The 11,774-nt window shown below is 41.6% G+C and overlaps 1 protein-coding gene across 1 annotated transcript; it reads left to right on the forward strand.

The window, feature by feature from the left end:
* Nucleotides 1-7,135: 7,135 nt before the first annotated feature.
* Nucleotides 7,136-11,511, forward strand: MTRES1 (mitochondrial transcription rescue factor 1). The gene is made up of 4 exons (XM_058802332.1): nt 7,136-7,212; nt 8,738-9,170; nt 9,990-10,062; nt 11,061-11,511. Exons 2-4 carry the CDS (start codon nt 8,746-8,748, stop codon nt 11,235-11,237), a joined length of 675 nt encoding a protein of 224 aa, XP_058658315.1. The 5' UTR covers nt 7,136-7,212; nt 8,738-8,745; the 3' UTR covers nt 11,238-11,511.
* The last annotated feature ends 263 nt before the right edge of the window (nt 11,512-11,774 follow it).

Consider the following 11,774-nt stretch of genomic DNA (forward strand, 5'->3'; position numbering starts at 1 on the left):
TGGATGATGAAAGGAAACAAGTGCTTCTATGACGTAATAATCTCATTTCAACACAGATATCTGAAATAGATTAATCGCTTCCTGGAGATGCTGACATCTCTTCACCAGATCCTAAAAGAGTATAGATGATTCACTCTGACATTTGCCACTATATTTTCCTGTAGTTTGAGGAACATATTCAATTCCTTCAAGCTTTCTTCACAGGATTTTTATGGTTTTTTTGTCACTTTCCTTTGTAGTCTCTCAAATCTGTCTTTATTAGATCACCTTTTCCAAAGTAGCACACTCTACTCAAGATAAGACTTCATCAAGCAACAGCTCCATTGATTTAGCTTAGAAAGAACAATTTTTTCCAGCTGTTGTGTTTTGTTTGTGGTTTGATGCAGTTTTGAGATTATCTCACTCCAGTTCTTGAGCAATAGTGCAATGTTAGCACTTTTCCCATCTCCCTGAATTTTCCTTTTATGATGAAACTTATCAGTAATTTCAATTATTGCTGCCAAGTTCTTCTCACCATTATCTTGAGCCCTAGCTGTGATTTCTTTCACTGGATTTGATATTCTGCATTACCTCTCTTACCTGGGGATAGAAAGTTAGCTATCCTCATACTATACTGCTACTTTGCTGTGCTTCTTTCCACATAAATGAAAATATATACACTGAAAATCCTTGCATCCTTATTAGTCATTTTAATCATCATCATTAGTTTATGACTGCTGGGATTTCTTCTATCCCTGACACTTTACAGGACCTATGTTTTCAGCCCTGCATATGAAGCATTTTTTTTTCTGATAGCAGTGGAAGTCTTTATCTTCTTTTGAGAAATGTTAAACACTTGCACCTTCCAATCTGGACCTTGTATTCTGCTTCCATTTTTTTGTTTGCTATTGTTTCCTTGGTTTTGTGGTTTGGTTTTCTGTTGTTGTTTATTTACTGCCTTCTCTTTGCCAGTTAACAGGGCAGATTTTTACCCACAGCTATGAAGAAGATAGTCCATATGAAAAGAGAGCTGTCTTATGGAGTACCTAGGTTCAGAATTAATTACCGCTGCATGGCATCCTGAAGGGGTTATTCTTTTGTAATCTTTTCTGAGTAATTTCTAGTTTGAGTAGAGGACAGGCAGAGATAACAAAGTAATGATAATGAACCATGGAGAAATCTGATAAACAGGAAGATCTAAAGTTGGATGGGAAGACACAATATTTTAAATCAAAATAAAAACAAATAGGATTAAAACATGTGTAAAGTAGATCAGCTATTCTTCCCATTTCATAATAGAAAAAGGGACTAGTCTAGGATTTGAAAAGAGGAACTGCTGAAAGGAAACATGTATCATGTATCACTAGGAGTGTTAGGACTTCATGTATCTTTTAAATGGTGAATACTTTATCACATGGTATCATTATGCAAGGTACAGAGAAGGAGTGGTCACACGGTGATGAGAACACCCAGAGCTGAAACAGCTAGTGTTGCAAGGACACGCTTCCCTGGGAGATAAAGCATCCCAGATCTTCTACCATGGGATTTACACATCTTTTACACCTCTGGAGCTGCGCATTGTGAAAGGGCAGGACAGCCTTGACACCAAGCAATATTATTCTGACATTTTATCCCTCTTTACTGCAGCTTTATTGATATTATTTCTTTATGTGTGTGTTTGTGTGTGTGTATCTCAAAGGTGCATTGAAACAGATAAATTTTTCTGTTTACAGATGCTAATCAAGAAAATTTGGTCCCTGAGTCACACTGGAAGCTGAAGTCCTTTGCTCAGCCTTTTTTATGCTTTTAAAAGCAAACCTGACACAAAATATTGTTGGTTTGGTTTTGTTTGGGGCTTTTAGTTTGCTTGTTTTAAGGAAACTTTAATTATACATACATGGAGAAACAATTGAAATTTCCCCACTGGAAATTAATAATGCTAAACCTGCATGTGTATATCTTGAATTAGTTGCTATCAATTAGAAAAGAGAACGTTATTTTCTAGTAACTAAAGACATTAATCTGAGAAGAATACAGAGGAAACACCAAAGTAAACAAATAATTCAAACTACTTAACATTTGCTCATGGATTTTGTTGTTTTATGGCTAATAAATAAGGTTCAAATAATGAATGCTTAATTGATTGGGTTTGGGTTTTATTGCATTTGCCACCCACTGTTGGTGTAGGTAGATAAATCCTAGAGCAGCAACCAACACCAGCAGAATCTGAACACGTTCACTACAGAATGAATGAAAGTCTCAAATCCTGTCTTAGGAAACAGCATGATAACTTTTCCTATCAAAAAATTTTTGTGTTTTAGACAATTAGCAAACAAGAAAGTGAGGGTGAAACAACAAGACAAATCTCATTGCAAAGCTCTCACCAAACTGGGGAATGAAAGAATTAGCAGTGAAACTGCAGAGCTTTTAATCTTGGTGCAGCTGGATTTAATACCAGACTGGCTGAAGGAAGTTACTCACTGTTTTCCTCCCACTTGCTTAACCACTGATGTAACACCAGTTTGCACTGGCAAGGCAGCAATTAGTTTCTGGTTTAGGTGGTTCACCATGCTCTGACTGATGGAGTGGCCTCACATCACTTTGTGGTTTGGTTTTGTGCAATCAGTGCAAATCAGAGCAACCTGCATTATCCACCTCCATCTTCTTTCTTATCATGGCTCAATGTAGCCTCTTTCTTTAGAAGATAATAAGAGTACAAAAGCCAAATTAGCCAGGTAGCAAAAAGGATGGTGAAAAAAAGAGAGAATGCTACATTAACAAGTGGTTGTATCTACATCACTTAAAGAAATACAAAACAATACCTGAAATTCATCCACCTTCCCCTACTCCCCTAATTACCATCTTTAATGTCTAAGATGGGTTTTCAAGGAATAAGCAAACTGCAAGTAAAGGTGCTTTGTGAAAACTTGCAAGGGATTCTCTTGCAGGATGTCAATGTGGCTGCAGGAAAAAAACAGACAAGTTCATAATGCAGTTGTTACCACAAGAGACGAAATAGCAACACAAAGAGTTGGTAAGTAGAGAGAAACAGAGGTTTCACTGTGCTGGGATAAGAGCTGAATACATTAAAGGTATCCTAAAGAGAATAAATACAATATTTTATAGTAAAAGATAGCACAGTAGATTATATGGGCAAATGTGTGAGAAAGGGAAGTTTAGAGCAGCGTGTCAGGCACTGGAAGAGCTGGAAAGGGAGATTCTGCTGCATTATTTTTCAGAGAGGGGCTTTAGAGAAACAGATGATAGGATTATTTGGTCACAGATTGAATGCAAGTAACCAACTAGAGGAATTGTCTCTAGGCTATGGACTAAGAAAAAAGAACGTCTAAGCAGTTACAATAGGTATGACATTGGAAGAGGTGAATTAGCAGTCAGGAAGCTCATTATTCAAATGAATATGGACAAACTTAAAGGTGATGCTCGTATGGGAACACTCTGTTTGGCCAGGCAGCATAAATATGCATAGAACACTGTCCAGTCATCTTCTCACCTTGAAATAAGCACTGTAAGTTAAAAAGCGTGTGGTCTCAACAACGCAATGCTGGAGCTAAATCTGCCGAGACAAGTGATCTGGTGAGATGTGCATTGCAGAATGTTAGTCAGAGCTACTCACAGCACCCAAATGGCAGCATGGGGCTCTTTATTTTGAGATGCAATGAGTGTCAGCAGATCCAGCACTGCCACTTGACTGACCTTGCAGGAAAACAAAGGTAACAAAAAACCCCAGGCAGTGGGGAGGGAATTCCCAGTTACAGATTCAAACATACAGCTCAAAAGCTACTGAGAATTTTCTGTCTGAGCTATCAAATCTAAAAGACTAATCTCCTTGTGAGTGAATTGCATAGGGAGTATAGTGAAATACACAAAATTAAAATCAAACAAGAGAGGAATTACCCTTCCTAGAGAGGAGATGACTCCACTGGAAATAAAAGAAATTAATCAATCCTATGAGAATAGCCATGGCAAGAATACACTTGGTCAGATTAATTTAAAAAAAAAAAAAAAAATAGACCACCATGAATCTGCCAGAGATGAATGATCGCTGTTTCTTACCGAAATTTAATGAAATTTTTGACTGTATGTTGCTGAGGTTTTATATTTAAAGAAAAAAAGAAAAAAAAAAGTAATGTGTAAGTAGCTTAAAGAACATCCTGCTGAGAGATAGCTATGACTGAAGTGAGCTTGAGCAAAGCCTCTCGTGCGGGAAGCCTGAGCCCGTGACAGCTTTGAGAGGAGCTTTTCAGTGCCATCTAATGGTAGACTGAGAAAAACTACACTGAGGTCTTCACCCCCTCGGAACATTTTGGTTGTAATTACAGTCCCATATATATATAAAGCAGGATTAATCATTCTCAACTTAATTTTTGCATCGTTCTTTATTAAAAAGTGCACATACTGACCCATGCTGGGAGTTCCCTTTCATGACCCTTCAACTCTGTGGCACGGAGGGAGTCTGACAACAAGACCTGAGAGACGCTGAAGTTCCTCTACAGTCCAGGGCTGAATGAATCCTGGCAGCGTGGGGGGGCGGGAATCCCAAAAAACTTTGGTAAGCATCTGCTTTCATGACTGAGATGTAATAATAACATGATGTCCTTTCCAACCAGTACAACTGGAACAGTTGCCCTCATAGCTGGACTAGGAAATTCAGCAAGTGTGACAGAGGTGATGTCTCTGTTTGGGGTTGCAAAATGATGAGATAAATCAGATTTGTGATGCCTGCTCATGACAACCAAGTCGCATTTCCTCTGCATCTGAATAATTTCTGCTTCTGTCAGATGCAACAGTATAATATATTTTAAAATATAAAAGACAGGGTGACTTCAGACACACTCTTTATCTTGCCATTCAATATGAAGGTGTAATAAGGATGTGTAATACCTGAACAACATAGAAAGGCACTAATCGTTATATTTTGGTTTACAAAGAGTAAGTTAACTTCATTCTCTGCAATGTTAGATCATTACTTTAATCCTGCATGAGACAAATCAAATTCCAAAAGATTTGAAGAGAATGGGGTATATGGAAAGACAGGTTTGGGGTGGTTTTTGTTGAGTTTTGGCTGAGGGGTTTTTTACTCCTTGGAGAAGGTGGTAGCATTTCTGCTTAGGGAATCCATGCTCCTCTTGACATTTTTTTCTGTTTTGACTCACTATGTGCCACTATGAATGCAAGTAAGTTACTCTTACCGTTCTTTTTTTCCCCTCAGTAAGTATGTATATATATTTTATGGTATACAGGGGAAAAGTGCTAAAAAAGTTAGAGGCTATATTCTCAACTGAAATTGGTCAGAATCTCACAGAACTTAGCACTGGAACATTCAAAATACATAAAGACACAAAGGTGTTCAGAGATTTCTTCCCAGTGAAGTTTCTAAGGAGGGGAAATAGCTTTGCCCATTAATTGCTCCATTACCAAATGTCCCTGACATAAAAACCCTCCCATTCAAACATTTAATGACAAAGTTTATACAGGTGAAAAATTAAGCAAGCACTTATAATGCCCATGCTAATTGCACAGCTGCTGTTCAGCAGTAGTTCTGCAGTTATATCACTTTTCAGATTTGCCAGTATTTTTCCAAGGGATGACTGGTCTGTCAGGTGAGGTGGCCAGCATTTTAAAGCAAAACTGTAAAGTTGAGGAGCTTTTCCATTTGCCAAAATTACCCTTAATCTTGTGCAGCCACTTACATGAGGGCAAGAGGCTACCAATCTGATTGAATTCTGTGCCTGCTCTGTATGGATACAGAGAATTCCCCAAATCCTGAGAAATTGGAGTGATCAGAAGCACCAAGAGATTGGTGCACAGGATAGAGAAATCTGAGAGAAGGCAGAAGAGGGGATGGACCTCTCCTACTTTCTGAGCTCCACAGAAAAGGAATTATGAATTACCTCCAGTAATGGAGATGCTGAGTAAGAGGGAGATGTTATGTGAAAGAAAATAAGAAGGATAAGGGAAAAAACATGAGCCGCAGAGGGGTTTGGATTAAATTGTCATGGTGGCCAAGCCCTTCAAATCAATGTGTGGTTGGAAAACTTGTGTGTCTGCTGAAGTGATTTCCCCAGTGAGAGATTTTAAATGTTTTACTGGTTTGGGCATTTGGTCAGAACATGAGGGGCTGAAAATACAGGGAAAAAAAACTTCCCTAGGAAGCTGGGGAAATGATAATGGGAAACAGCTCCAGCACATCTCAGTGGGGCAGGAGACCATCAGTGGCTGGACCAGTCTCCAGCAGAGAACAGGGCAGAGGTGGCCCAAGCACAGAGGGCTCCTCCCGTGGAGTCTCCCGGTTTGCTGAGGAGGGATCGGCAGGACGCCCGCTTCAGCCTCCTGCCCTCCTGCTTCTCTCCCAGCTCCCTCCAGCCTCTGCTCCCAAACCACAGAGTGCAGAAGGGGAGAGGCAGTCACAAATATCTAGAGGGAGGATGCCAAGAGGATGGAGGCAGGTTTTTCTTGGTGGTGCCAGCTATTAGGACAAGGCAACAGGCAGAAAATGATGCACAGGAAATTTCACTGGCACACGAGGAAGAATTTCTTTACTGCTGGGATAACCAAGCACTGGAACAGGCTGCCCAGAGAGCTTGTGGAGTCTCTTCACTGGAGATACTCAGCAACTGCCCGGACACAATCCTGTGCCCTGTGCTATGGGATGAAAAAGTAGTGCAGTCTCTTCGATATGATGTGATCTTGATAGCTGGTCTAGACATGGCAAGAAAGTAAGTACAGAAGAAACAACTTGCTACTGAAAATGATGACATATCTAAAATTTGACTTTTGATAAGTTTTTACATCAGTTTTTGGTGGGTTTTGTGTTTGTTTGTTTGTTTGTTTTAGGGTGTAGCTTTTTTGATTCTCTAAATATATGTTTTGGATGTACGGATATTCCTGTTCATTTCACCCTACCTCCCTTGAAACAGCCTGCTTGAGCAGGGAGGTTGGACCAAATGAATACTGTGGCGCCTTCCAGCCTTACCCGTTCCGTGATTCCGTGAGAGGCGCCTCGGCTCGCAGACCGGCGGGCACGGGGCGGAGACGGAGCGGGCCCCGCGCTGCCCGTTCCGCCCCGGGGCGCCCAGCGGGTCCGCCGAGCTCCGGTCCCGGCAGAGGGCGCCGAGCCGTGGCTGCGGCGGCTCCGGCTCCGCCTCCGGCGGGCGGGCGAGCGGCGGCGCGGGGACGGCAGCGCGGTCCGGGCCGAGGCGCCCCGGCACCCAGGTAACGCCGGCCCGCGGGCCGCCCTCCGCCGCCGCCGGGGCGGGCGCGCAAGGCTCCGAGGCGGCGGGGCCGGGTCCTGGCGGCGGCTGGGCCGCGGCCGGGCCCCTGCGGCCTCCCGGGGCAGCCGCCGGGGAAGGCGGGGCCGCCCGGTGCCGGTGCCGCCGCCACCGAGCGCCCCGCCGGCGGGTCAGGGGGTGCCGGGCCCGGCTCTGCCCGCCCGGGGGTTCCAGCGGGGCGGAGGGGGCGCGCCTGCTGCGCCGGGCGGGCTCAGCCCCCTCCTGGGCCGCTTGTACCCGCTGGCCTGCGCGGAACAAACTAAGGTCGAACGCTAAAAAGAAGCAATAATATTTGTTAGCGCGTTCTGCAAACAATATTTGCAATAATATTTCTGTGCACGTTCTGCAAGTAATATTTGCAGTGATATTTCTTGGCATGTTCTTGCAGTTCCAAATAACTGTTGGAATTTGCCCCCGAACTGAGGAGAGGCCTGTGTCTTCTGCAGTCGCTGTACCGTCCTACAATTCAAACTATTTTTTCCTATATTTCAAGGTTACATATTTAGAGACAAGAAAAATACAGGGGAGGTGTAATTATTTTTATTTGGTCGGTAATTGCTGTCATTGATTAAGGCTTTTTTTCTCAGCCACAAATAGCGCCTCATTTAATGTTTGGGCAGAGGTCACTGGGGTGCGGGGAAACCAGACTCTAATCTCGTAAGGAAACACGTGTTTCCGTGGATATGAGATCACAGTAAAAGCCAGCGCTGCGACCAGCTCGTAGGGGCTGTAAATCATTTTCTGAGAGCCTTGAAAGACATCTGAGGTGTTTTGGAGGTGTTTGCCCCTACTTGTCCCAGGTCAGAGAGAGGAGCAGCTGTGTTGTATTGATCAGTTTTGCACAGCAGCACCGGGGAGCTTTCATATGAATCTGCTGCGGTGCACAGAGCCGTGTTATTTCTGCCGAGCGCTACCTCGTCACCAGTTCCCATCTGGAGAAACAGGGCGGGGACGTTGTGCAGCGTTTTGCCACGCAGGGGTCTTGTGGTACAAGCAGAAGAAACGGAGGTTAAGCAGCTTTCAGCTTTTCTGGATTTGCTTGCTTGCAATGTTCAGCAACTTGCTTGTATTGACAATGACTCATGATAAGTAGAGATATCCCTGTGCTTTTTATGACACAGATAGCAGCGTTACTGTGTATTTTGTGATTGTATTTCAGATGTAGGGAGGGAAGTGCCACAAATGTGTTTGCACAGTTAATGCTGAACACCAGAAAAAGAATTGCAAACGGAGTATTCTGCTGGGCTTTTCTGCATTTGTTTCTCATCTGGTGTCTTAGCTCTTTGTAGTGTTGGCCAGCGTATGAGAAAGTCGGATCATAAAGCCTTGTGCTTTCAGGTGATGCATTACTGTATGGGGAACTGGATACTCATCTTTCTGTAGTAACTGTTATGACATATGTAGGGAAATCCTTCCAATCCGTCAAAGCAGTTGTTCATTTTTACATATGAATGTTTGTTTTATTTTAGGTTATGCTATGACTGGCTTCAGACTCCCCGTCAGCACTTTCAGAAAACTAAATGTCTGGATTGGACTGTGGGAGAAATTTCCCTCAAATAAACTCTATCCCACTTGGAGGAGAAGCTTATTCTGCAGCTGTCAAGCAAGCACAGTAAACTACAGAAGATGTTTCAGTTTTTCTCCAGTCAGACTCAGTGCACTAAGACTCTCTCCAGAGTATATCTCAGTACTTTCTCTGAGGAACAAAAGCAGCAAAAGCTCTAAAAAGAGCAGACAAAGTGTGCAAGAGGAGGAGGAAGAAGAGGATGAAGAGGAAAGTAATTTGGAAGATGAATTTGAGGATGACCCCAATGTAGTAAAAGATTACAAGGATCTTGAAAAAGTAGTGCAGTCTCTTCGATATGATGTGATCTTGAAAGCCGGTCTAGACATGGCAAGAAAGTAAGTACAGAAGAAACAACTTGCTACTGAGAAAGATGTCATACATCTAAAATTAGACTTTTGGTAAATTTTTACTGCTGGAATAACTCAGTATTTGTGGGGGGTTTTTTTGGTGTAGCTTTTTTTGACTCTCTAAATAGATGTTTTGGATGTATGGACATTCCTGTTTATTTCACCCTACCTCCCTTGAAACAGCTTGATTTTATTTTCCCTATATGCAGTATTTCTAAGATTGCTGAGGAGGCATTTTGTAATCACTTCCTATTTATTTGAAATTAAGGAAATGTAAAATACTGTGTGATATGAAAAGGTCTAATTTGAGATTGAGGGAGTAAAATAATGCACTATTTAATGAATGGAGAAATAGGGGCTGGTAAGTATAAGCTTCACAGGTCCACCAGGTAAATGTGCAGTCTATAAATGTATCACAGTGTTTGATCTAATGCAACCTGCAGAAGTCTGATATCACTGTGTTGTTGGAACAGAATGTTAGTATAACTTGATCACTAACAAATTATTAAACTGGCTGGTGCAGGAAAGGGGATATTATTTATTGGATATTCAGGAGACAGATCTCTAGAAACAGCTTTTCTGGCACAGAAGCAACTATATGCTATTATTTCATTTAATATTTGTGAAAGCCCTTTTCTTTACTTCCAGTTCAAATCTCTCCTGACCTTAAGTGGTGTCCTTTGCACACAAGTTAGAGATGTAGAAATGTGCCTTGCCTATGAATGGTGGTGTTGTGTTTCTGCAAAGAAACAATTGCATTTTGTTTGCTGCACACTGTAACTGCAACAAAACGTTGTTTTTCTTCAGTAAAGTAGAAGACGCATTCTACAATAATGAACTCAGGCTGAATGGAGAAAAACTATGGAAGAAAAGTAGAACTGTAAGACTTTTTAATTTTTTTTTTAATATAGTACAAGAAAATATCTAAGGCATGATCTTCTTCCTCTAGATCACTCTGCAAAGGTGAATGCACAGCATTGCTAACACCACTTCCATCTGGGGGGATGGTGTGACCATGGTTCCCTGGGTAAAACTTTATTCCCTAAGGCAGACAGGAAACTTGCGTGGTTGGAGAGTCAAATCTAAGTCTGAAAGCCAGGAGAAGGCAGCAAGGACGGAACATTTTAAGTTGCTGAAGGAAGTGATGATATCACTATCTGAGGTTGATGGAGTAGGAATGATTAAATCTGAGATACAGGTGGAGCAGGCACATGATTAAAGAAAAACAGGAAGTTTGATGATAGAAAGGGATTGAAACTGGGGTAGCTGAGGGAAGGTTGTTGTACCTGTAATAGAGCACACAGGACCACAGTTAGGAGAGAGACAGAAGGGTCACCAGACATGTACTTACTTCTACCTACCCTTTCTTTATGTGAGGGTGATCCTCGGTTGTGGCTACTGTCATCAAAGGGCAATATGATGAGAAGTTTTGATTCCTGATCCTATAGAGTTAAGGCTGGTTTATGAGAGGTGCACTGCTTCTGTGTGACTTTTGAGAGGAGCATAGGCACTTGCTGAGCACTCTGTTCTTTGAAACACTTTAAACTGTTCTAAAGGCAGGAGGGAGAACTTCACACTTTGCTGATTTGTGTCTATGTTGACAGGAAATAAAGACATATGTGAAAACTTTTTTACAGAGTTAGGTGTTGGTTGTATCACACGGAGCGTGAAGCTCTTGGCAGGGGAGGTGCTGAGACATGTAATTGTGTACTGCCACGGCTTTCCTGGAAATTCATCTCTGGAGGATCTATAATAGGTCTGGTATTGGCTGCCTTCCTCCTCTCCTGTGAGATAGGAATATTAAGTGGAAAGAAAGGACATGGCGGGGATTTCCCCAGGCAATGTTTATAATCACTCATCTTCTCTTTCTGTTTCCAGGTGAAACTTGGTGACACACTGGATCTCATAATAGGTGAAGATAAAGAAACAGGAAGTGCTGTAGTTATGCGGGTAGTCTTAAAAAAATTATCTGACAAAACTGAAAGTGAAAAATACAAAGTTGTTTTGAGGCGTTGGAAAAACTTAAAAGTGCCCAAACAGGATGTACTTAAGTAACAAGGGGTTGCATGTGGCAGCATAAGATTTTTGCAGAAAAACATATTTTTTTGTTAAATATGAATTTTGGTTGAACAAAATTACAGTACCCTTTTTAAGGGCTTGTGTCAGAATGTTATCTCACTCTGCTGCGTACATCAATAATCATGCAATAAAGCCTGTCAATTTTGCTGGTAGCTTTGTCTTGTGGTACTGTAAGTTAAAAGATCCAACACTTACATTTCCAGGAAGTTTCTTATAAATGATGAATCAATAAAGACTGATTTGATCACTATTTAATTGTTGTCTAATTTTGTTAATCAGAAAGGTTACATTAAAGCTGATATCACATCAAACAAAATGGCTTTCTTTGTTTTATTTCTATTCATGAAGTAGGACGAAAGCCTTCAATTATGCAAAGTTCCTTTTTCATTATTTAATCTTAATTAAAGGTTAACAATACCAACTCCATGCTTACATATGCTGCTGCTATACCAAGAATACAGCAGGATACTGATTGCAGTGACATATTTCTAAGCAGGAAAACTTCATGATGAC

Source organism: Ammospiza caudacuta, chromosome 3 (assembly GCF_027887145.1).
Source record: "Ammospiza caudacuta isolate bAmmCau1 chromosome 3, bAmmCau1.pri, whole genome shotgun sequence".
NCBI lineage: Eukaryota > Metazoa > Chordata > Aves > Passeriformes > Passerellidae > Ammospiza > Ammospiza caudacuta.